We start from the raw sequence: 27,355 nt of genomic DNA, 5'->3' as shown, positions 1-27,355 counted from the left end.
GTTGTGTAAAAGTAAACTGTTTCTCTGTAGCAGAAAAGTGAAAAGTTTTTCCCATAATTAAGCTTTGTCGGTGTTATGTTATACGCGGTGTTGCAGTGTAAAAACGGATATAGGGTGTTGCAGTGTAAGAACGGGTCTTCTTAGAGAGGAAGTGTCCTGTCTTGCCCGTTGTTTACCTGTCTGCTTTGAAGTAAGAATGCTCAGAATGCAGTCAATGCCATTAGTTATTGACAGCACTATGAACATTCTGATTTGCTGAGAGGAGGTCAATAACGATCTCCATGTGCTAATAAAGATTAGCTAGGAGTGAGAACTATATTAGGCTCTTTATATTTTTCAATCGTGGAATATATGGTTGGATATCAGCATTATCAGGTCAGGATTCAAATGATCATGATAAATATATGGGATGAAGTAATCCATAATGGAAGTTGCAAGTCACTGAGGAGCTCCATACAGAGGCACGGGGCTAAAGCTTGATTAGCAATAGCCTTATAACTTACAGTAGGTGGTACTGTATGTCTAATAACACCTATAAGAGAAGGACTGGTACTTTTTTTCTGTCAGTGGCATTGTAAGAAACACTGTGATGTCTAAGTTCCATGTTTGTTTATTTATTTTAAATGCTGTTAAATGGTGCTTTGCTGCTGCTGTTTTATAATTGTATAGCCTTACAAATAGTTGATATTATTATTATTATTATTATATTTATTATTATTATTGTATTGCTGACCTAGCTTTGATATTATACCTATTTTGAAAGTACTCTGTCTTCCATCTCTTCAGCACAAGATAGTGGGCCTCATTACGATTTTGGTGGTAGCCATGCCGCTAATGGTGGCATGGCTGCCACCAAAATCGGGTCCGGGTTCCCAGAATGGGGAATTACCGGGCCATTCCGAGTCCCATAGGGCTGAATGGGAATGGGGAGGGAGCTAACAACGGGCCGATTACGACCGGCCCGTTGTTAGCTCCCTCTTCCCCTCGCGGGACCCGCTCTGCACGTCTGAAACCAGACGTGCAGAGCGGGTCCCTCAAGGGGACCTCATAATGTGGCAGAATGGTGTTAACGGGTCCGCATCCTTTTTCGGCACCTGTTAACCCATTCTGCCACTCTTGTGATGAGGCCCAGTGAGTACTTCCTGAAGGGGGTAAAAATGTCTGACCCCGGAATATTATTCACAGATGTAGGTCACAACTATTTAATTGACTGTGTTTCCTAACCCGATAAGAGGTCGCCTTCTCACTCTTCCAAGAAGTGTATTTGCGAAGGAGAGGCAGGGTATTTTTTTTTTTGTGAAGCATAACAAGTCGACATTCGCCTTCTCCCCTTCTTGCTCTGTCAAGGCTTTGAACGCCAGGTGCACATTCTGTCAGGAAGTAGACGCGCACTTCATCCGTGAAGGAGAGCATGCTGCCATGACGTTACACACCTGTAATCACTTATTGCAGGAGGTTGGTGATAAGCTAGTTCTCACTCCCTAACGAGTTATCATAAAGAAATAATAGACAATACAAGCGCCTAGAAACACTTGTGTGCAGGCGCGTTATAAATGCCATATCAAACAATGTATCAAGCACAGAAGTATTCAATTGTTTGTAATAGTACTGGGATTGGTATTATTATTGTTATCATTCAAACACGTGTCATGGAAGGGGTATGTGAGTTGGGAAATACCTTGTAAATGATAGCTGCATCACAGGAGAGGAAGAATTTCTGGAAAATTCTTCTCAAGTATGCTAATTGTTTCCTTCGTCGTTTTTATATAGACCAGAGTTCTGCAACAGCTCCGTAAAGAGGGCTTATTTTTTTAAGTTCACTGTTTCCTCTTAGCAGGTATGTAACGTATAGGTCACGTGATTTAGACTGTCATCCATTTGGTGCGGGTGAAAGGATGAAGCATAACGAAAGGAGGAAAGTAAACGGACAAAAGAAAATCAAAATATTGCCTGTTTCCCCTCTGATGGCATGACAGTCCCTGAAAGATAACCTCTGGGTCTCTCCTTGAGTTTGGGGTTCAGTCGTCTCTAGTGCCTGTGAACCCGTTTTCTGGGTCTAGGTGACCTACAATTGGCCTGGGTGACAGTTGTTGACCTCCAGTGGGTTCAGTGTGTGCTGGTGTGCAAACGTATGTGTGCTAGGGTGATGATGCGCGTCGATTTTATGAACAATGTGGCATTAAGCAAAGGTGCGGCAGAGCATAAGGGTGTGTATTTGTTCGGAAGCATTTGTCAGCTGTCAGGACTGTGCAGGCCAAGCACTAAGAAGCGCAGCTCGGCAGTTTCAAACTCAGGGGACCAGATTTCGGCAGGCAGTTGTGTATCCATTCGTTTTGCATAAAATTAAAGACCACTTTATAAAATATCTAAGAAACATCTATGCAGTCCAGTCATCATTGATCAATTGAAGACGCAGCTTCACCGGGTATTCTATTTAAGTGTCTTTACCCAGTGCTGTAGTTTCACATTATCTTGCACATAGAGATCCATAAGCAATGTATTTATTTATTTATTTAACATTATAGAGCTATTTATAAGCAATGCTTGAAGTCAATATATCCTGCCCTTAATTCAGTGACCTACATATTCAGAGAGCTGAACGTTGACTCTAATCACATAGGCCTCATTACGAATTTGCCGGTCCGGATACAACGGTACCGGTAAGCTGTCTGGTACCATTGTATCCGGATTGGCAAATGCTGAGTTGTGCTCGCGGGTGCCTTTAATTCTGGCAGGTCTGACCTGGCGGAATCAAAGGCACTCGCGAGCACAGCAAGCCTGTAGCACCGGCACGGTAATGAACCGTGCCGATGCTACAGGCATCCCCATTCCCATTGAGCGCTATGGGGCTCAAATGGGAATGGGGATCTGCCGGCTCCAGCATCCACGAAAGGGCAATTACAGAATTCCCCCGTAATTGCCCATTCACGGATGCCGGATTATCTTGCCAGTTTGGAGGTAGACTTGCCGGTTATACCAGCAAGGCAACCTACAACCTTGTAAGGAGGCCCATACTATTGTTCATATGTAGCCGTTTCTCAAATATTAGCCATCCTGTCCTTTTATGGACTTGCGGCCACGCCTTACCCTGCATTCTTTTCATGTTGTATATTTAACCGCCCAGCACTTGCACGTGACATGTGTCAATGGTCCCACTGGCCTACACCAGAATAGCAATATTTTCTAAAGTAGTAAACGTAAGAGAAAGCTCGGCTGAACTGTTGCTATCACTGTCCTTGGGCTGCAAAAGGTGAGTAACTTTTTCCAGTTCAAAATATTTATTTGGCGGTAATGTGTGCTGTACAGCTATCTTTGGCCGCACTTATTTTGCACAGGGCGCATTTTGCGCACCATAAAGCTACCAGAAAAGATACTTGCACAAAATCGAACTTTAGCTTAATAAGAGTGGTACAATATAGCTGTGTGTAACACATTTCTGCGAAGCAAATATTGTTGCACTGGTTAAAAACGTGTATTTAGTTCAAGCCATTGTTTTTAGAAATGGGCTTCGATCAGTTCTTTCCTAGGGTGCAATTGGCCTCTAGAAAGGCTGAAGCAGATATTGTGGAGAGCGGGTGCAGAGGCCTGGCACATTCAGTAATGAGGAACTTGTGGTCCCAAAGTTTCATGGATCCCTGGACAGCAGGATAGATCACAGAGCACCCAAAGTCCCTGGGGTCGCCCATTCCTAACAGCTTGCCATTCATGTTTTCAAGAGAGGGAGCCCAAGGGGGCCATTTGCAATGTTTCTTTTTTCTCATTCTGTTTGTGAATCTCCTGCGCTGCTTCCCAGCGAGGTTTGCACGCTATGGATCCAATGGCTGCATCAAACGATGGGTAGGCACTTGAAAGTCTTTCTTGAAGCAGCAGGCTAACTGCATACAAAAAAGAGAACTGGATATGTATGTACAAACAAAGTTCCTTACCAGCTTGAAGAATCCGATGGAGAGTTTAGCCTCTTCTTTCTTGCCTTGAGCTCTTCAATACAAGAGGAAAGGTCGGTTATTGCACGTGAACCATGCGCACAACAGCGATTGCGTGCACATGTGTGTTGTTAGACTTACGAGTTTCCATTTTTCTCCGTGGCTACTTTCCCGTTGATGTAGGAGTCCCTGTCAAGAAATAAAAGTTTAGAGGTTTTGCTTTTGTATCAATTTTCAACACTTTTGTCTCAGCGTTTTCGTCAAAACAGATCACAATTGGGATACATAAAATTAAAAAAAACGTTCTAAAAAGCAAACAATTGGAATTTTGGAATCACCTTTTGCTGTGTATGTTTCTAAAAGTTGGAAAAACCTCACATGTTGCTCCTGCGTGAAGAAGAGATTGCCTCTCGATTATCATTCAAAGTGAATATTTGTCCCACACAACACTTTGAAATATCGCTTGCCAATGGAAGCAATGGAACCTCTTTTGTTAAACTGAGAAGGATGAAATGCTGTGCCAACACTGCTTGGAATTCGAATCTCCAATCAGAGATCACACACAAATCTTCACAGCAGTTGCTCAACTGACTGAACTATATAATAAATAGCCAACAGTTGACATTTTAAAAGTCAAAATAGAATGTCCACGTATCTGCCCAAATGAGAGAACAAGCATGTACGTGTGTCCAGGAAACTGATGTCCAGAGTGCATCACTGTCAGCAGCGGCTCTGAAGGATGCACAACAGGGGCTCATAATTAGTTGTCAGAGTGCCATTACTGACTGCATATAATCAATGACGTAGTGTTGTCAGTAGCTCTCTATCATCAATTCCTCAGTGTCTTCATTCATCACTAGCAGCAGTTTCGTGTCCTCAGTAGTTCAGTATTATCTGCAGTTGGGTATCATTAGTGTCTTGGTGTCATCATTGGCACACTTTTATCAGTGGCTTGAAATTGACTTGGTATGAATAGTTTATCAATATTGTCAGAGGTTGGTGTTTTCAATGGATTTGTCTAATGAGTGACATAGCATCATCAGGGGGTCAGCAACATTGGGGTCATTCCGAGATTGGAGGTCGCCATGGTGCTATTAGCACCATGTCTGCCTCCAATAACGGGTCCGGGTCCGGTCTGACTGAATGGGGATTTACCGGGTCATTACGACCCAGGGACACCTGGTAAATCCCCATTCAACCAACCATTCCCCATTCCCATTGAGCCCCCATAGGGCTCAATGGGAATGGGCAAGGTGGTAATTATGGGCCTGCAAATAGCGGGCCCGTAATTAGTGCCCTGGTCCCTTAGCGGGACCCACTAAGGACGTGTGGTCTAGCCACACGTCCTTTGCGGTTCCCGCTAAGGGACCTCGGAATTAGACGGTAAGGGTTTACCGGCACCAGTCTCCTTACCGGTGCCCGGTAACCCTTACCACCCAACTCGGAATGACCCCCATTGTCTCAATATCATTAGTGAGTCAGTGTCACTGGCTCAGTATTGCCAATGACTTAGTATAATAAGTGGCTCAGTATCATCAGTATCCGAGCAACATAGTGGGTAAGTAATAGTCACAGCTTGAAATTGACTTGGTATTAACAATATCAAAATAATGACATGGGGCCTCATTACACGGTAGGCGGTAAGGGTTTACCGGTAACGGTATTTTACCGGTACCGGTAAACGCTTACCGCCCTACTAGGAGGTCCCTTTGTGGGTTGGGGAATTTAACGCCTGCTTTTTGCAGGCGTTAAAAACCAACCCGCAAAGGGACTAGGGAGCTAATTACGGTACCGCAATTTGCGGTGCCGTAATTAGCGCCTTCCCCATTCCCATAGAGCCCTATGGGGCAAAAATGGGAATGGGGAAGGGCAATGGGGGAAGGGGGAATTACCGCCCCGCCAACCTTGGAATAGGGCGGTAATTCCCCTTTCCTCCAAGGCGGTGCCGGTATTTTACCGGCATGGACCAAGGTGCTAATAGCTAATAGCACCTTGGTCCACCGCCATCCGTGTAATGAGGCCCATGGAGTGGTGTTTTCAATGGATTAGTGTAATGAGTAGCACCATCAGAGGCTCAGCAACATTAAATGTCTCAATATCATTGGTGAATTTGCATCAATGACTTAGTATCAGAAATGTCTCAGTATTATGAGAGCATCAGTAGTGGTTAAGTATTATTCACAACTCAGTATCATCAATGGCCGAGTATTATCCCATGTCGTCATATTTTCAGTAACTACCCACAAAGCCACTTCACTAAGGGTTTGGGGGGAGCAACCATTGTTCCAAGAACAAAGGCACTGGCAACCAGCCCAATAACTGACAGCAAACCTCACATCTAGTTTCCAAACCGCCATCATGCCTGGTATTCCTGAACTCCTGGCACAGGCCTAAACACCACACTTTCTGGCTATGCCAGATAAATACCTGGCAGAGGACAGCCCTAGATGCCAGATTCTAAAATGCTCAATCAATAGTTGATGGGTGTTTAATTAAAACTGCATAAATCAAAAGGTAGCAACTTAGAAAGGGCCTGGAGAAAAGGAGGCAGATTGAGGGTAGGGTTGTCAGCACTTGGGCCCAAAGTTGAAAGTGGGAGAAAAGTATATTTTTGTTAGACAGCCAGCAGAGGGAAGATTGCAAATCCAAGCTGGGGAAAGAGCAGAGGAAAAAGCACAAAGCACAAAAAGCAAACACATCTAAAATGGAATGGTTAGTGCAGAACGTAAATTAGGGAGAGGAAGAGCTGAAGTAGACAACCGGAACTGCTGGATGCCAAGAGAGCGGTAGTTATGGGCAGTGAGACCAGGATCCTGAGAAGAGACAGGAAACAGACAGGCAGAGCAGCAACCGCTAATCAGTGCAGGAGATGGGCACACATGGAAAATGATGCTTGGAGAGCAGTGGCTAGTGAGGCAGCACAGCAGGTGCATAACATGAACAGTCAGAAACAGAAGAAACTTTCTGTCCAGAGCAAGTACTGCAGGGCAGAGGGAGAGGGCTCGAAGGGAGAACGGCTAGGGGCAGGAGGACAGCAAAGGGATAACAATTCTACATCCTGGCAGCATTTAGAACTGGTATTATTATTATTCCTGCACATGATTTATTATGAGATGTGTTTCTACAGCAACTCCATGTATCAGATAGACCAGTGTATCTGCCTCGTTTTCTATGATTTCACGAGGCAAACGTTTTTGTTATTAGGCTTATAAATATGTTTGTAGATGCTGAGGACAATACTCCTGGGTCCTCGGGCCAACCCGGGATGAATGCATTATTCTGTCAGCACCTTTCAGAAGATTCTGTAAAAGCTATGAACTTTTGGCCAAATCGTTTTGCAAAATGTGTATTAACTTGCATCGTTCAGCTCTATTTTGTAAACTATTACTTGGACAGGTTAGGCCCTGGTTTCCTTCTTAAAGACTGTCTCGTTTGGTACCCCAAATACCTACAGTGAGCACAATTTTGTTATCAGCAAATGTGCATTGCCCAACACTACACTTTAGGGTATAGCAAACGAGGATCTTTAGTTGCTGTGAATTTAAGTTGCTAACTGCTCTGTCTAAATGTGACACACTCCTGCTTATATCCATATATTTGTTGAAAATACAATAAATTACCAAATGCGGTTAATTGTTTAAACGGGTAACTATGGCCCCGTTAGATTTCCATTTCAAGGCTCTGACTTCTGCTAACGAGGCCAAAAAAGGTGTCTGGGTGGGATCATCACACAGCTAAAAAACATGTTGTGAACGCTGTCAATTGTCTGGAAATTGAGGTGCACATCTGGCGACACTTACCCCAGTTACAAAATTCACCCCTGGCCATTGAGTAAAAAGGCTAGTTGGCAGTCTATCCAATGAGCTCCCTAATAGTCACACGTACACAGCACATTAACTGCAATTAGGGGTGGAACCCCACTGCACACCACCCTACTCCTCTAATGTATCCTTATAGATCGATGGAGAGGTCATTATCGTAGGACAATGACTACTACCTGGTTCAGGGCCATAAGTTAGGGAATAAGCATTATACCAAGCAATTATGACCCCGTCTACAAGGCTATTGCAGATTATGGTAGTTGCAATACATGTTTTGGAATTTTGGTAGTGAAGTAAAAAAAGTTATGTCAATTCTGAGTAAATTAAGTAGACAAACCGAGTTAGTAAATATCTACTTCCTTCCTGGCATCCCTTCCCGAGCGGTCCCGCTACCTCCGCCTTGCGGAGCTGCGCGAGCTGCTTTACCAGCCATTCCCGGTTAGTCCTTTCTTGTCCTAGACCCTTCCCGGATCCTCCCTGGAACTCTGAACTCCTTCCGACTCCTCGGATCATCCGGGTCACGTATGTCAACATATCCTGGTTTCCCTGCTGGAATTCCAGTAGTTTTTCCTGGGCGGAACAAACCTGTTCTGTACAATCGAACATGGCTTTAACAGCAGTAACAAATTTGTCAAAGTTGTCAAGTAACCAATCCCCTGCGGATACCAAAGGGGTTGCCCAGGACAATGCATTGCCGGATAGATCAGAGATCATTTACCCCACCTTAGCCCTGGGAGTGGAGTAATAGTAGGGTTTAAAGGTAAAATGAACCAGGCATGATTTAAGGAAGGAACATAATGTTTTCGGATTACCATCATATTTGTCCACTATACCTCCTACTGATACACTTTCTTGTGTGCCGAATCCCTGGACAGAACGAGTTGTTTTAAGGCTGCATTCTCAGCCTTGAGTTTCTGTACTTCTGTGGACAGTTCCTGCATTCCTCTCATGAGGTCTTGTACAGCAGCCTCCATTGTGGGATCAGTATTAGTTTGCTAGTGTCTCAAACTGTCAGAATCAGAGTCTTCAGATTTGTGACTCACCTGTTTGTTTCTTGTTGTCCTTTTTCTGGTGTTCACAGGCTTCTTTTTCTTGGAGGTGCGGGTCTTGCAGAGGTACGGTCTTGTTTCCGCCGAAGCCAGTCTGCTGGCAGGTAACGAGTTCTGGAGTCCGAGGTTCCAGCTTGCAGAGGATCCGAGGAGTCGGAAGGAGTTCAGAGTTCCACGGGGGATCCGGGAAGGGTCTAGGACAAGAAAGGACTAACCGGGAATGGCTGGTAAAGCGGCTTGTGCAGCTCCACAAGGTGGAGGTAGCAGGACCGCTCGGGAAGGGATGCCAGGAAGGAGGTAGATATTTGGTACCTTGCTGTGAACGGAGGCAACAATGCAGACAGGGGAAAAAAAGGTACACAACTTGCTGGGAGGAGGAGTACAGACAAGCGTAGCGTTGAGACACACCGGGCCACGGGGGCATGTCTATTTTCAAGGAAGCATGAGAAAGGATCAGAAAGACTAGACCGTGCAATTTCCTGGCGTCGGCCATATTAGGAAGGGTCGGGTTGCAATAGTCATTGACTAAGGGACCAGGCTGTCCAGAAGGGTCGGATTTGTCAATTCATGACAGAAAACCTTGGTGTGACCAGATACAGGCAGACCTGTGGGCTGGGGTGGTGTGAATGTGCAGCAAGGAAAGGATAACAAGCTACTGAAACTGCTCCTTGTGGACCTATGAACACATTTCTTACCCAGAATTGGGGCAGACTCCTTTATATGTCCTTTTGATTCTGGCATCTTGTTACATTGCATTGAAGAAGGGGTGTTGGGCTATTTGCCAGGGTGGTTTGCATTCACACTATCTGTTTATCATGTTTAGAATATGGGAGACATACTAAAAGATAATAGCAAATCCAAATTACAAAGGAGTAATTTCAAGACAGGAAAAACAGTGGAAAGCTATTTACTGGACAACATGTATCAGTCTGTCTGTCAATAACATTGTTGTTTAGGAGAGTGTCCGACGATTTTGTTTTCACAGAACTAGTTTGAGGAACGAAATGCCAATGGAAGCAAGAGGAATCTATGACCGGTTGGAGAACTTTATGTAGTTGGAAATGATATAGAGAACCGTTGTAGTGTTAAATTCTAGGCAGAGTTAAGAGCCATGGAAATGTGAGGCAAACCAGGGTATACTCAGGGTGCAATGTATAAGCATTTGAATTTAAAAGCATGCAGATATGTAATTGTTTATAAGAAGTATTAAATTGTGATTTGGAAATGCAGCAGGGTGTTTATGAAGAGTAACAACAGTGTGGAGTAGAATATATTGATTGTCTATACTAAATCATGTATGGGTGACTGATGGGATGTTCAGCATATTTTGATAAAGGTAATCGAGATAATCAAGGAAATAATTGTTTTTGGCATATGATTGAATTTGAATATAGCCTTGAAGACGCTCACTAGTCTCCACAAGGATATAGATGTGGGGTCTATGCGAAGCACGTGTCAGCAAATTGAAAACTGTATTTTTCTGAATGCAATTTTACATTTCATGACACTACTAGGTGAATTGAAGACTTGTATTTTTCTGAATGTGATAAAAATATACTTCTGATACACTTATTTGTGAGGAGTTCTTTGAAGGTTGGCACAATAAGGTTTGGTTTGGTTTATTATCATGTTACATTCAATTCATGATTTGTGCAAATCTTTATCCATAGACATCCTCTGTGACATCTTCAAATTGTGCGACCAGATTGAAATAAGCTGGCTAGCCTATGTCAGAGAAGCGCAACTTCAAGTCTTTTAAGAGTTCAAGAGTAATTTTGGCACTTTGGCCAAGGATTGTAGCAAACTGGTATGTGATGCATGACTAGCTGATTGCCTCATAGTGATAATCAGTGAATTCTCTGCTGATCCTCCTGATTGATATGTGTATACCAAGGATTCTGCATGGAGATACACTCCTCATAACTATTACTGCCCAGAGCCTGCAGCCACTACTGGATTTTATGAGCATGGCAGCTCGACCTATGGGATTGTTTATTTGTTTGTTTGTTTGTTTATTTTATTTGTATAGCGCTCCAGACCCGGGAGTAAAAGGGCGCTTAGGACAAGTTACAAGGCGCAATACATATAAACATTTGCAGTAGTACATTAGTAAGATTATGTACAGAATAACTGGAAGGATTTGATTGATTTAATGTTCAAGGGCAGGGTGTTCCAAAGTTGGGAGGCGAGGACCGTGAAGCTAGAACTGCTGGCTCTTTTAGAAGTAAATTTAGGCACAGTGAGGCATAAAGTGTTGGAAGATCTAGTGGTTCTGATGGCCGGTTTCATGGTGAATTTGGTGGTAAGGTAGGGAGAGGCTAGATGGTTAAGGGCTTTGTAGGTGAGGCAGAGAGTTTTTAAATCAATTTTTTTGCTGAATGGAAAGCCATTTGTGTGATATTCTGGTGGTGGATATGTGCTCCCGCCTAGGAATGTCTAGAGCTGCTCGTAACGCATTCTTTTGGAGAACCTGAAGTTTATTGATTATAGATTGGTTGGCACCTAGGTAGAGGCTGTTGCAATAGTCTAGCTTAGATTTTATGAGAGCCCTAGCCAACGTGAGACAGGTATTAGTAAATAGAAAAGGTCTGCAGGCTCTAATTAATTTCCCAGTGTAGGCGGTAGCTGAGGCAGTCGAGTTAACTTGTTTGGTGAGGTTAGTATTGGCATCGAGATAAAAGCAGAGGGTTTTCACATTTTTAGCAACGAGGATAGTATTGCCGTTGATGATGATGTTGGAATAGTCAGGGCTCAGTTTTTGTAAGTTATTAAGTGATCCGACCAGGAGAAGTTGAGTCTTCTCATCATTTAGGCAGATGCCATGTATGGCCATCCATGCCTGAATGATGGAGAAGATTTCGTTAATCCTGGTGACATCAGCTTTGTAGTTGCCAGAGATGGTGAGGAGTATCTGGGTGTCATCCGCGTAGTTGGTGTAGGTGACACCCAGAAGGTCCAATTTGTCAAAGAGAGGCTTTGTAAAGATGTTGTATAGAGTGGGGGAAACACATGATCCTTGTGGGACACCACAGGTAATGGGGATGGGGTCCACTGCTGCCACAGAAGAAAAGACCCTCATGGTTCTGTTGGCCAAGATGGATTGTATCACGTGCCAGCAGAGAAGGAGAAATGGGTAGCAGAAGAGAGGTGGTTACAGACTATTTTATGGTCGACCAGGTCGAAGGCTGCTGAGAGGTCTAGGAAGAGTAAGATGGCAGCCTTACCTTTGTCTTTAATGTCATCAATCTGACTTTGGAGATCAACAAGGGAGGTTTCTGTTCCATGTTGAGGTCGAAAGCCAGATTGACGCAGTCCTAATAATTGGTTGGTCTCTAAGTAATCCTGAATTTGCAGGTAGGCAACTCTGTCAAGTATTTTAGCAGGAAAGGAACTGTGGTGATAGGCCTGTAATTAGTAGGAGTGGCAGGGTCTAGAGCTTGTTTTTTTAGAAGAGGGAGAACCTATGATTGTCTCAGGTTGTTGGGCACTGAGTTGGTGGAGAATGATAGGTTTATTAGCTTGGAAATGAATGGGGATAGGTCTCTTGCTGCATCTTTGATGATCTGTGCAGGGCAGCTGTCCCTTTGCAGTTTGATGGTTTGAGGGATGTTATGATTTTTTGGACTTCCGGTATAGTTACCTTTTTGAATGTGAAGCCAGAGTTGGTGTTACAGGTAGTGGGTAAGCTAGGGGTGGAAGAGTTACTGCTGGAGAGTTGTAGTTTTTTTATCTCAATTTAGGAATGTGGAATGTGAAGGTGCTTAAGCAGGTCTAAGGGCTCAAAATATCAAGTATTATACAGGGGATCTGTTCAATAAAGTGATTCTCAACTGCGCCCTCTACTAGTGGAAGCCTGCAAATGGGGGTACAAATAACAGTAGAATGACGCACAATTTCAATCTGGCCACAGAGCAACGCATGAAAGCAGTGTGCAGCAATAGAGTCCAGGATGGGCTCATATGTCAACCAGCAGAGGCCAGAAAATGATGTGGCCACAGGTGAGAAGGAAGCAGGAGACGAGTGCTGACACAGTGGTGGAAGGGAGTGTGGACAGTGGTAGCATACAGAGTGGCATATGGAATCCATGATCACACTCGATATAAATGGCCAGAAAGCCTGGATCCTGATTGATGGATTTCAGGACAAACATACACGCCCTTAGCAGTAAAGGTTATTAATCACAGCAACTTGTGCCAATGTGATGGGTTTTCCCGTGAATCTTCAGGGCATTTCTTCGTTCTTTGACCATGGCACCTGAAACATAGAGTGGTGTGGTCGGATCTTAAATCGACAAAGAAGGCGTCTACGTGCAGAAAATTACATTTTTGTGTAAGCAAGAGTCTGTTGAATCTACGTCTGTAGTGCTTGTCATTTGATAGAATCCTTAATAGTAGACCATGCCTCTTATCTTTTCTAGGCTAACTATCAAAAGGTTTGTTGGTAACCCACTAATCGATCCATGGATGAGACACTTTTATTTACTACATATTTTTAAAATGCCAGAAATTAATTGAACTCATTGAAACTGATGTGGTGTAAAGAATTGGCTTGCATGATGAAAAAGCAAATTAATTTTCTATATTCTTTAGGTACTGATTAGATTTCATAACTCTTAATTATGGTATTTTATTTAACACTCATGACTTGGGTCCAGCACCCAACTGAATGACTGCCCCGCTGCCTCCCCGGGGCCATTGTGCAAGCTTGCAGTAGGTCCGATGATAAGGTAATTTTAATTTTTTGCATGATGCTTCCAGTAAGACCAGTAACAATGTGGCATGTGTTCAGTGCTGTTCATCTGCAGCGCTAAGATGGTGAGATGATGGTTGGTTATAGCATATGATGTGCATCCAGCTGAAGGAAGAGTGAGAGCACCCCCTGGGTGTGACTGTCCAGGAGCAGTGACAGGGCCCCTCAGAATGCTGTGTCCGCCTAAATAAGCGGTTCAAATGTGATCAACACCACGTTGCAAAAGAATAGTGAAGTAAAGCAGCTGAACTGCTGCTTCTTTCTGGAACTCACCCCAGTTCTGTGGGAAGCAGCTCACTTCACCAAAAGTTAGAAAAAATACAGCAGTTCATCTATTGCTGCAGTGCAATCTCTGATTACCTAAATGTTAATGACGGAGACATCAGGGCAGCATGTAAACGCCTTAGGCCTGTGGAAGGGAGGGGCCACTGAAGACTGCTTTCAAGATGTTTAGGAGATGAACAGCAACACTGTGACATATATGATGGTTTTAGATGGGGAACTAGAGCAAAATGATTATTTTTAGTGAGCAGTGAATATGAGGATCTTTGGGGACCAAGACACGGTGGCCAAGGACATGCTGTGTACCACACTGCAGTAATTATTAGACAATAAAAACCTGAAACAGCTGGCCGTGCAGTGCTCCATTGACATCAAGCAGACCCATCCCATGGCCTCAGGTGGGGTTATCAACAACAGATGATCCCAGTGAAGGAACGGTGATGTTGGTCCTCAAGGATACTTAAGACGGGAAGTGTTTACAAGAAAGGCAGCAATTACGATATCTTTGAAAATGGAGGGGTCTAGAATCTTCTTTTCCAGTACTTACACAGTGCAACCATTAATAGAAAGGCAGAGTGTAGAGAAGCCCCTCACCGCTCACACCAGAGCAAATGCAACCCACTAGAGGAAAAAGGCCCACCACACCTCTTGCAAGGAAAACAAGGTTTATTTCCACAAAAATAAAGATGTGCCAGCAAAGAGCCAGTGCTCTGCTGCCAAGGAACGTTCTGGTAAAATCAGCACAAGTAACACATTATAAAGGCACACAGCCAAACCTGTGACATAATTTACAAAAGTTACAACTCAGAATGGCTGTTGGTATGACCCTATATGTTGGCTACCTGCTCCATAAGGGATGCCACGCCATTGGTGCCAGCACCTTCTCTCAATCTTCTTCCACGTGGGCTCCTTCTCGCATGTCATCGGGCATGAAGCTACAGTTAATTGCTCACTATCCACAGAAAAACAATGGATTCTCTATCTCTGACTTAATGTGCACCTAGTACTGCAGACAAGGGCTAAGGGGATATTTTGAGGTCACTGTAACTCACAAACCCCTGCTCGATTCCAGACATGCCAGCGCCCTTTGAAAGCTCCCTGCCCTCATTTTAGGTTTGTTGTTTTACCCCTCCTGGCATCTCGCAACACAAATCATGTGACTTAATGGTGAAGGCAGCCTGGCCCTGCTTTATTATCTTCTCTGATCGATTGGGGGGTCTAACAATTTTATGGTTGGTGGTCTGGGACTGGCTGGTACCTTGGAATGCTAGGGTCTTTGGATGGGGCATCTGGGTGCTATTACATAGAGCTGGAACTAGTGGAGGTCGGAGGCTCATGCCCTCCTTCCTGTGGTATCGCTGTTTGCAGGGAGCTCTCAGCCCCCTTGTGGCCTTGCGGCCTTGCTGGGTGCATTCCTCCTGGAATATGAATGCTGGCAACATAAGACAATGAAAGGTTTATGAATTTCTGCAGCTCTGGCCTTTCTAACCGGTGCCCATGATACAGCTTTTTCCCGCATGAATATACTTGTTTCCACACGCATGGCCTAGGCCTACTGCCCTGGCTGCAGCGCAGAGTTAGGCATCGATTTCAATATGGCTGCTACTTTCTAAGATGGCGTTTGATTTCCAGTGCGCTCTATACCCAAAGCATGTACTGGCCTCCCCAAACGGTGGCCCCAATTAACACCCTCTCCCCAGGTACCCACCCCGACCCCCTACACCACACTTCCTGGCCTCTACCTCATCCGGAATCGTTCTCATCTCCACTTCTGAACATTCCCCCCTTTCGTTAATAATCCATTAATGAACTCCCAGGTGAATCTTTCCTTTTCTTTCATGTATATTCTCTCCCTTTCCAATCTCTCAGCTTCCACATATGGCGTTCACCCTTCCTTTGGTTCCCATGCTCTACACACTGACCGCATGTTTTCCCCTGCTTGTGCGTATTGCTCGGGGTGCATGTCATATATGTACACCCTCCATCTCCAGGTACCCAGTGTTCTATGTAATTTTCCGGTCTGGTGGGGGAATTGTGTTGGGGCCTGGGGGTGTAGGCATTGCTCTATTGCAACCATGCATGGCTTGTCTGGGTCATATTTTTGCACCCTGTACCCCAATTGAGACCATCATCATTACGCTGCTAGGCACTGCTTTGGCACAGCATCGGAACCCCCTCTGGCAGGTGCAGAAGATCACCAACATGAACACTATCACAGAAACCAGTAGCTTCACAATCGCCCCCATTCAGTATGGTGCCTAAGAAAAAAGGTTGTCGAACCAGTCACTCTTTTGTATGCCAGCTTCTGTTTGCATATGGGCAGCAAGAGTGTGCAGGGCTCCTATTATTTGTGTGAGGGAACCGGTCTCAGCATTGTTTGGAGGTATACAAATGTGCAGCAGGAATCACCAATCTTACAGCAAACGCCTCCCTCCATTGCAGTTAGTAAGTCTGACACATAACGATTCTGCATTGTCATTATTGTGATTGCACACATTTCAGCTTTAATAGCATTGAGGCCCTGTTCTGTGTCATTTGCCAACTGTATCATCTCCCAGCAAACAATCTGGAGCCATTTCCATTTGCATCTTCTTGTATTCCGGGCACTAAAAGTGACATAAAGAATATCTCTTCCTTGCTATATATACTATATTTATCTTGTATTTCTTTGAGAAACTGTGTTGAGTCTTCAGATAGATAATTGGACCTCCACCGTCAGTGCAACTTTTCTTTCTTCTTCTGCTCTGGTAGGATACGGAATATGGGGAGCAGAAATTGAATCATTGTGGGGACATCTGTCACTGGTGCTGTTGTTGGGGCAAAAACACCCTGAGATCTCACTATTAGATCCTGTTCAGGGATCATGATGAAAGCTGAGTGCAACGTGGTTAGCGAGCAAGTGCCCCTCCATAATGACAGGAGGTGCAGGAACACCTGCTGACCACAGACTCAGTCACTGTCCATCACTGTTGTTGTGCCTTTCTTGAGAACTGGATTATACAGATACTTGTTGAACTTGCTGCCCCCACAAAAATGATCCCTTTGTTGTTAAAACAATTCATATTCTTCCCACTTCTGAACTTTCACTGGTTTTTCCACTGCCTAAATCCATGTGAGTTTTGCCATGTGCTCATTTCTGTACTGACTGCAAGAACTTCTTCTCCAAATCCCACAAGTCCTCCTGCCATGCAGCTCATTGTAGCCTCCTGCAAACTGCTTGCCAGAAACTTCATAAGTTCCAGCTTCAGATACAGTCTTTGGAAACATTGCACACTTTTGGGGTTCTGGGCACATTGTAGTTGATGTCGGTCCATTATCTCGAGCCACCAGCTTTGTGCCTGGAAAGTGCTTCACAATCTGAACAAGGTCAGATGAAGTAAACACAGCGCCTCAAAATCGAAGTTTCTTGTGGCATTAATACCTTGGGGGCTCCCGACAGGTGTGGTAGCAAGCAACAGACATAACAACTCCCATTTTAACCCTCTTTTTCCACACCACGCTCATATCTGCATAGCAACTATTGCTTAATTCTGGAAGGGCACATTTTCTATTGTGATTTTTTGATTTGATTTTGAATGTGTATAGCGCAAATCCTGTGGGGGAACCAAGTGGCAAGCCACATCTAGGCACAGATCTTACATACAGTACAATGAACCGTCATAAGTCACTCACATGATCTTACTTGAATAAACATGTTTTAAGCTGTTTTCTAAATGCTGTCAAGGATTCTGTCCTCCGTAGATAAGATGGTAAGCAGTTCCATGCACATGAGCCAGCATCCGAAAACCTTCTGTCCCCCCAGTGAACAAATCTGGAGATGGGAACCACCAGTTGATTTATAGTCATAGATCGCAAAGATCTATTAGGAGTGTAGGTTTGAATCTTAGCAGATAGATAGGATGGTGCGAGGCCGTGAACACACTTAAAGACCAGACAAAGGAGCTTAAATTGGATTCGTCGATGGACCGGAAGCCAGTGTAATTTCTTCCTGAATTCTGAGACTGACTTTTTCGAGGATAAGGAAAACACCACACGTACTGTGGCATTTTGTGCCACTGCAAGGCACTGCAACTAGTATTTAGGGCATCCTGCCAGTAGGCCATTGCAGTAATCCAACATAGCATTTACAAGTTAGCCCACCACTGTTGCTCAGTCACCTTCTGAGATAAGGGGGAAAAGTGGTTTCAGTATTTTCACATGGAAATATACTGATTTCACCAATTGGTTCACATGCCGATTGTATTCTAGAGCTGACTGCCAAATACACCCTAAGTTCTTAACAGATTCTGTGTACTTGGAGATATTTCCAAATATCGAGGAGCATGGAGTCATCCGAAAAGTGGTTCCTAATTTCTTTTTCGAGCTGAAGATAATTATCTTTGTCTTGTTAGGATTGAGTTGGAGCTTATTTTCCATCATCCATACAGGTATTGCCTCTGCACATTTCAGGATATTCTCTATTGCCTCCGCTGGTTGTCTTAGGCTGACATAAAGCTGCATGTCGTCCACATAGGAGTGATACTGCAGATTAAATTGTGCCAGGATTTGTAAGAAAGGACGAATATAGCGATTGAAAAGCACCAGCGATAGAGAGCATTGAGGAACTCCACAGACTATGGTCAGCATTTGTGAAAGAAAAGGGCCAATCTTGACCTGCTTTTGGTCATTCAGGAAGGAGACAAACCATCTCTGAGCTTCTTCTGAGACATGTGCCACTTCACGTAGTCTAGTATTAAGAATGTTAAAGTCAACCGTGTTGAATGCTGCCAACAGGTCCAATATAATAAGCATATTAAACATTACCACTGTCTACATTTTCAAGTATTTCATCCCATACCTTGAGTAAAGCTGTCTCTGCTCCATGTCCTGGCCTAAAGCCAGACTTGAATGTATCCAGAATATTGTTCTCTTCCAAATGTTTCTGAGGTTGCATATTCACAACCTTTTCTAAGATCTTGGTAGGCCACACCAGCCCCGCTATAGGGGAATAGTTAGCCAATACATGGGGATCCAGGCTGTTTTTTTTTTTAGTATTGGTGTCAGGTACGATTACTTTAGATCCTGTAGCACACATCCCTGTGCCAGTGATACCTTAACAAAGCTTTTGTTTGGTCCACTCAGGGCTTCAGCGTGTTTTTTTGCTAGATATGCCGGAATGGGGTCGTAGCTAAGATTAGTTGGTTTTAATACTCCAATAAAATTTTGTATCGTCTCTTTTTCTACTGGGACAAAGTTAACCTTCATGGATAGGTACAGTGAGGTCATGAACACCGGTGGGCTGGCTGTCAATATTTAGTCTAATTTGTTCAACATTATTGAAGAAAAAAAGTATTAAAGTTGTTGGCCATCTTTGAGCTTGGACGCAGACATGTGTTAATACAGTCGTGATTCACTAGATTTCCAACAATCTTAAATAGTTCTTTCAGTCTGTTTTGGGCTAAATTAATCTGATTTTGTAGGCTTTGTTCCTTTGCCTGTCTGAATTCCATTTTTAGCACTTTAATGCAAATGTAGCTATTTTAAGATCTTCACTAGATTGAGTCAAGCACCATCTCTTTTCCGCCTTCCGCTAGTTTCGTTGGTGTTTTTTAAGGTCTTGCTGAACCACTGATTCCCTCTCCTAGTAGTTTAAAAAAATAAAAAAATGATTGGACCCAGGTTGTCACAATTTACTTGTAGCTGTTTCATCAAGCATGTGTAGTCTGCCTCACCATCAGACATATGGAAAGGTTCCAGGCTATTTTGCATTAGATCAATATCTGAAATTTGATCCAGATTTTAGTTTGTCGACAATAGTGTGTGATCGGTGATAATTTGCTTCCGTGTTCAGTAGGTAAAATCACCCAATTAAACTGAAGCATAAAATGGTTGGACCAGCTGGCTAGTTCAGTAGCCACATTGTTTAGCTTAAATCCTCTGGATATTACGGGATCTAGGCAGTGTCCATTTACATGGGTGGGGTGGTTCGATAACAGGCTAAGATTGTGTGAATCCAGAAGACTGCTAAAATGTATACAGTCCACGTTTCCTGGTTCATTGCACCAGATATTAAGGTCTCCGATAATAGCCATATTTGACTGGTTGCTAGTGTCTACCCCCAAATAGGTGTCTAAGGCATTTCAAAACGTAGTGGCTGGGCCTGGAAGTCTATAGCATAGAATGAGTCTAAAGGACTAATTTGGTGAGAATTTTAAAGAACAGGCTAACACCTGTGAATTGTCATCCCATTTTAGGGTGCCAGTAATTTGCAGATTAATGTTGTCTCTGTAAACAATGGCTATGCCACCTCCCCTTCTTTTTTCCCTGTTGAGACATTTGATAAGGTAACTAGGTGGTGTCAACATATGTAAATATGACTGACATGTGCCCGTGGACCATGTTTCTGTGATCGTCATGATGTCAATATTATGTGCTTGAATGAAGTCACATATCGAAATCACATTCTTTATGGCTGACCTAGCATTAATGAGTGCTAGCTTGAGGCAGTCATTGGCTGATGTCGCAGTGGGATAGGCATCAACCGCATAGCCCGTACAATCTTCAACTCTCTGATTTTATTCAGAGTGCGAAGAGATATGTTACCTTGGTTACAGTCCCTAGCCGCAAGTAATACATCTTGCGGGTATGAATGTCACATCCTATGGAAGCCAATATCAGCAGCTAACCCACCATTGTATACTGATGTACAGAGACCAGCATTCTGCGTACACACATATGCCACGGACCGACACAGACCAGCTTGTCTGTGTTGCGCCGGGGCGGTCGTGCCAGCTGGGCAAACAAATACGGCCAGGGACTACAACTTTACTAGGGAGTTGTTCTGGGCTCGTAGGAAGGCGTGGGAAACACCTTGCGTTCTTTACATTTTACGAGATGCCGTGTGAATTTGGAACCACGGCAGTCGAGTCGGAATGTCAAAAATCAAAGTACTGATACTTTAATATACAAATTGCTAATGACAAATCCTGTCCTAAAAACACAATTCAATTGTATTCAAATTGAGCCCTCGGTACTCATCGTACATGGCTCTTCAAACTTGTCTTTTAAAGAGTTTTGAAACAGTGACATGTGGAGCACTAGGAGAATAACTAAAATGTGCAATCATGTCAGAAAGCACATTGGGAAATAATGATAAAATAAGTCAATAAGTAAGGTTCCCCATATGTTGCTGTATGGCAGATATGTCATTACCAGTTGCATTAGTCATTGTTTAAGGACCGCTGACACAGTTTTCTTTTCTTTCTATTTCATGTTTTTTTCATTTCAGTTACTTTCTTTATCAGAGAAGCATTTGCAGTGTTGGCATATGTTAAAAAACTCTTAGTAATATTTACATTTATTCCACCCCCTTTTATATGTCCTGCCCATATAGCACTACACACTAAATATAAACCTAATCTAAACATAGAAAGAGCAAACAACACAGCTACACAGTGCATGACACAGGTATACGTGGAAGAGAACACTGTAATGAGAGTGTATTCTCGGAAGCAAGAAGGTTGCTTCTTATAAATATAATGGTTAGAGGCCCCAATATCCATTACAAAACAAGATAGAGAGGGAGAGAGAGGGTGAGACAGAGGGAAAAGAGCGTGAGAGAGAGAGAGAGAGAGTACTCTTTTGTGCAAATAACACATAGCTGCTTTTGTTTATTATGGAGGTAGATCAGCTGCAAGGTCTCATAAAAGAAAATAACAGGCAAGGACCATTACTTAATGTTGAGTTGCATGTTTTACTTCAAAAATATAGACAAAATAAAGTCCTATGGCTGTGTGACTGTTGTTTACACCTTCAAAATTGTACTGAACCTGGGTGGAGGGTAAGGCCTGGGGTGTTCTTCGAACATCTGACATATTGTCACGCACGGCGGTCGCTGGCAGCTGTGGAGACGCTGGCGCTGGAGCGGCCATTGAATATGGCCGTCACGCCGCCGCGCGTTCTTCAGCAGCGGTCCAGCTTTCCGCCTTCCGACCAGAGGCGTCCCTTATTACGAGCGCCAACCCGGAAGCCCGCGCGTTGCAACCTATTCGCGTTGGGCTTCCGGGTTGGTACGCTTCAGTTCTTTCTTCCGCGGTCTCCGCCGCTCTCTTCCCTTTTCTTCCTCTCCCTCCTGTTGTTCTTCCGTTCCACCTGGCTCTTCGGTTTCTCCCATTGCTCCCTGGCTATCTCTCTCTCTTCCCAGATCTCCTATTTTCACTTCCTCTCGGCTCGTGCATATTACCTTTCCTTCTCTGCATTGTTGTGTTCCCGTGAGCGCTCTCCCAACACTCACTGAATAAGTCACCATTCTTCCGCTGGATTCTTCGTTTCTCGTAGTCCTGCCTGGTATCCTGCCTGGTATCCTGTCGCCATAACCAACAAGGAAGGGGTTTTTTGTGCCTTTCGGCTTTTTCCCCTTCACCGGTCTGCCCCGGTACGGGGGCCCCCTTGGCCCCGAGTTAGAGGGGCAGGGTGGCTTCCTCTCGAGGCAGACCTCATCTGCACTCCAGAGAAGAGGCATTGAGGATAAGGAGATTTGGACTCCAGTCAGACGAGGAGACCGCAGGTGAGCAGGGGGGCATAGGGGGCACTTGGGGGAATGGTGTGAAACCGACTGAACCAAGGATTGAACGTGACACATATGCACCCAATATCACAGCTCCGAAACTTTCACTGCAAGGGGAGTGGCATACATGACCTCAACGGGGCCATTATATCTAGGCTCACTAAACCAGCAGACACATTTTTTACATACACAAGATCACCAGAAAAGAGATGGAGAGGAGGTGACGTTGCTGGTGTGTCAGATGCAGTGATGATAAACAGTGCACAGGGAAAGCAGTGCACCCAGTTGTTCTTTAAAGTGGCGCAGACCTTGGACAACTTACTCTTTGATAAACCGTTGATCCTCTCCACAATCCCGTTGGCCTAGGGGTGCTAAATTGTGCACATTCGATGCTTGATGCTTGATGCCCAGCAACACTGTTACCTCCTTAAATAGCTCATTAAAAAAGTATGTGACATTATCAGACCTTAAAATATTGCACACGCCCCAACGAGGGAAAACATCTTGACCAAAAACCTGGCTGACCACTTAGCATCTGGATTTGCACAAGGACCTGCATCCATCCACGGTGAGAAAGGACATACAATCACAATCAAATAATGAGACCCATTACATCTTTCACCCATGTCCGCATAGTCTATGTGTAATTCACAGAATGGCCCAGTGAGGTGGGATAGGGTATCTCAGATGGTTCTTAAGGTGAGACTAGTGCTGTAAGTCTGACACTTGGTGCAATGGATAACCATTTTATTTAATGCCTCTTGCAGATTGGGGGCAAACCAGTCCTCCTGTATGTCTGCAGTTACATGCTGTTTTGACACACGGGATGGATGGTGCAACTGGTCAACTGTGACCAGCAGTAATTCATGCAGCATGACCGCTTTGCCTGATGTTTCCTCACATCACAATAGATCTATAGGGGACTGCTTGCATCCCCTCTTCAACCATAGATCCTTCTCCTCCTGTGGGACACGGCCCTGTAACTCGATCAATTGTGCAATTGGTAAAACATTACATGAGGCTGGTAGATGTTCCTGTCCCTTTGCTAGTACTGGTTACGCAGAAACATTTAGTCTGCTTGCTTGGCTGCCAAGTCTGCGGCAGTGTTAAAGAGTGAGACCTTTTCTGTATTATTGGTGTGGGTGGTGCATTTTACCACAGCCATTAGGGACGGGTGAAACAGTGCTTCAATCAGTGTGTCTAACAATGCTGAATGTTTACTGGGGATCCATCAGCACCCCCAAGGCTCCACCTCTTTTACCATGCAAGCCGTGAGTGCACCATGGTGGTGACATAGGCAGAGTTGGAGTAGATTGTCACGTGACATCCCTGAGAAGCTTGAAGTGCATCAATAAGAGCTATGATTTCTGCCACTTGGACTGAATAATGCATGGGCAACCTTTTATGCACTAATGCCTCATACAATCTGTCTGCCGGGCGGACAACTGCCGCACCAGCGTGCCTCAGGCCAGTCCCCAGGTTTATAGTTGCTGACCCATCAATGAAAAGAATCTTCCCCCTTCGAGCAGGCTGTCTCTTGCTTTTGGAATGTAGTCTTCTTCTCTTGCAAATGTCACACAGTCATGTTTTGTAAGGTCTTCATCAGTGGACATTTCTGGCAAAAAGGTGGCAGGGTTTACTGTTTTGCTCCTCACTATATGAATGTTTGGACAGGACAGGATGACCTCATACGCGGATGCCCGCTGTGTGGTCAACATAGATTTGGATCGCTGAAGGATGGCATTGTGGAGCTTTTCTCAATTGCAAATGCAGCAGCATCAGGTGCCTTTTCGCACAGGAACTGACCCTGCATTACCCAGTCTAACACTGTGCTGTAGTAGGCCAATGGCTTGTGGCCCATCGTGCTCTTCTGCGTAAGCACCACAGTCATCAGTTGGCCATTACAATGGGAAAACAAGCAAATCTCTTGTCTGCAATCATGGGTTGCTAATACTGGGGGAGTGCATATTAGTTCCTTCAGGTCGTTGAAACTCGTCGGCATGTCCTCTGCCCATGTTAACTTTTTGTTGGCATTTTGTGCATCTTTGACGCCTTATAGTAGTGGTTTGGTGTATACTGTATAATCTAAAACCCAGACTTGGCAGTAGTTACAGAGCCTGAGGAACTTCTGCATTTCCCTAACAGTGTTTGGCTGAGGGGCATTGCGCACTGATGGCGCACGTTCTGGATTTATTTTCTTGCCATGGGCAGATATCATTTGGCCCAGGTAAATCACTTCTTGGTGACAATATTTCAGCTTAGCTTTGTCTACTTTGTCACCTTTGTATGATAACAGTTATAGGAGGCTGACAGTCTCTCCTGCACTGTTGTTCACTGTCGCTAAACATTAACAAGTCGTCAACATAGTGAATGATGGAACTGGGCACCTGAATGTTCCCTAAGTCAGCATGTAATATTCTGTTGAAGATACTGGGGGACTCACAGTACCTTGGGGCATTATGTGTGCTCAAAGGGAATTCCCCTATACATTAATGCAGTGAGGTACTGCGAGTCGGGGTTCAAGGGTATGGAAAAGAAAGCATTTTTGATCTACCATTGTGAAGTGGGTCACCTCTATATGGATGCTGCACAGAATCATCGCAGGGTTCGAAACTACAGGAAATTCTGCCTGTATAATGTAATTCAGAGGGCAGAGATCCTGTATCATCCTCCAACTCCCTCCTTTTGCCTTTCTTATCAGATAGAAAGTTGTTTTGCATGGTAAGGTGGAAGGTACAATTATTCCTTCATTTAGCAGCACAACAATGGTGTCTCGTATTCGTTCCTCTGCCTCTTTGCACAGCGGATACTGTTTCACTCGAGGTAATATTGCACCTGGATTAAGTGTGATCCAAACTTGGGCCACTCACTGCTAGAGTCCTACATCATCGGCATTAGTTGCCCATAATCTCTGTGTGACCTGTTCTAAGTGTGTTTCAGGGAAGGGGGCGGGGTGACGAGGGCCATCAAGGAACATTGCACTTTGCAATATTGCACCATAATCTCCCAGGGGATACAAATTGCAAAACCAATTTCTCCATCATCAACCTGATCCTCAAACAATTCTGCATCTGTTACTTCTCTAAGGGGCATTTCTGGGTCAATGTGCAACACTGTGCGCCACTCGCACCCATCAGAGTGTGTCCCAACCTCAACAATCAATTTTATTGTTCCTGCCACAAGTTCTGGGGTCACCATGGGTCAAAAAATGAAATCAGATGGTACCCGCCAACACGCCTTACCAATCTGGGGCAACGCATCAAGTAGAACTGTGATCCCATACACAAACGTGTCTGGGACTATGGGGATGCCACAAACCACCACCTTCCCACCTCTGGCCTGTATAATGACAATCACCCTCAAAGCACACATGCCTGGGGTTGTACACACCACCCCATGAACCGTGAAGGAGATGGTCATGTTCAGTTTGCTCAACAAATCCCACCATAACAAATTTATTAGGGAAGTCTCTGAGTACAATAAGGGTGCACGCACCATTTTCCTCCTATTTTGATTGCTACCTCTTCTGTGGAGGGAACCATGGTAACAGCCCTAGAGAAGCCTTGTGTGTTCAGAGTTTCACCTGATGATGGGTTATTTCCCTTACTGATGTATGATTTAGTGGAACCTGTGTCAACCATAAAGATCAATTGCTTATTACCTATCTCCTTGTCACGGTGGGTAGTCATGGACAGGACTGGGAATGCAAGAGCTTTCTGTGGGATGTCCTAATCATTGTACGTATTGGTACCTGGGAATGTAAAAGGGTTGCTCCAGTGATACTGACTCCCCTGTAAGGCCCTATGGTTCCATTTGGCACTGCATTAGTTGCAGCCATTTGACCTCCATACACAGAGTTCTGCTAAGCGCTTATGGCATTAGGCAGGGCCTATACTTTCATTTGTGGGGGCCTCAGTGGTAACTGGGTATATGACTGGTGTGTCTCATAAGGTTTGCATTTGGCCATTGGTGGTGGGAAGGAATATGGCTGAGGTGGTGCAGGGACAGACTGATTGTATGGGTTTTACCCCGCCCCCTGACTACTTCTGCATTCTCTTGTGAAATGCCCCCACTTCCCACAGTTCCAGCACTCAGAGGGTCCCATACCACCTCGGGGTGCCATTCCACCAAAGCCTCCATGCCCCCTCTGCCCGCTTGAAACCCTCCTCTTCCCCACTGCTGACTTCCTTGTTGCCATTCAGTATACTGACACTGAGGTCCACCGCCACGCTGCCCCTGTCCTCCACCTGGCCAAAATGCTGCTATTCCCACATCTGTGCACGCTGCAGCCTGCTCCACCGAGTTGTCTGTGCGTTTGCTTTAACCACTGCTTCAATTATTTCTACACCTGTTTCACTTCTTCAGCCTGCAATCTCTGAGCCGTGTCCTTTTCTCACTCTTTAATCCTCTTACAATTGTGTACAATTATAGTCTGAATTTCGCCCCACCCATTTGCCTCTTTGCCCACTATCTTCTCGAGCACTTTCTGAACTTCCTTGGGCAATCCCCTCTTAATGACAAGATAAAAAAGAGGAACTGATCCATCCCATTGGTCACCCATCTCCGCTCTCCACAACTCCTGTATTTTTAAAATATATTGCACAGAGTCTTCATAATCCCCCATTGTATACTGCATTATTGACTGCAGGTCAGGCATATCAGGGTATGCCCATCGTAAAACATTCCACACCTGCGCTCTGACATTGTTGAACGGAGCCCCATCATGGATATCGTCATCTATTTTTACCCCTGGGTACCCAGCTTTTATCCAAACATCTGCCGCCTGATATCCCACTATTGCTACAAGCAAGCTTCTCATGTCTCACACTGCTAAAGGAATTACTGCTGTCTGTTTCTCAAACAGGTACATCCATTTCCCATCCCCAGAAGTATAGGGTAGGAGCACCTTAATCAAATTGTTTTTATCCATATGGGCCCAGGGAACATATTGTGCCCTCCCATAGCCTTTGTGCAATATTTGCAAAT

At 44.5% G+C, this 27,355-nt stretch overlaps 1 protein-coding gene across 1 annotated transcript in view; it reads right to left on the bottom strand.

Annotated features, from left to right (window-relative positions):
* Positions 1 to 27,355, bottom strand: part of ABCB11 (ATP binding cassette subfamily B member 11) — a 329,082-nt gene that overhangs the window by 254,602 nt on the left and 47,125 nt on the right. Inside the window, exons 4-5 of the mRNA XM_069616256.1 lie at positions 4,065 to 4,112; positions 3,927 to 3,978 (exon numbers count right to left, since the gene is read on the bottom strand). Coding sequence (XP_069472357.1) covers positions 3,927 to 3,978; positions 4,065 to 4,112 — 100 coding nt within the window. The remainder of the gene's footprint in view (positions 1 to 3,926; positions 3,979 to 4,064; positions 4,113 to 27,355) is intronic.

This window comes from Ambystoma mexicanum, chromosome 9, assembly GCF_040938575.1.
Source record: "Ambystoma mexicanum isolate Mex_15411 chromosome 9, UKY_AmexF1_1, whole genome shotgun sequence".
NCBI lineage: Eukaryota > Metazoa > Chordata > Amphibia > Caudata > Ambystomatidae > Ambystoma > Ambystoma mexicanum.
The sequence above is the reverse complement of the archived record's forward strand: the minus strand, read 5'-3'. Positions and strand labels throughout refer to the sequence as shown.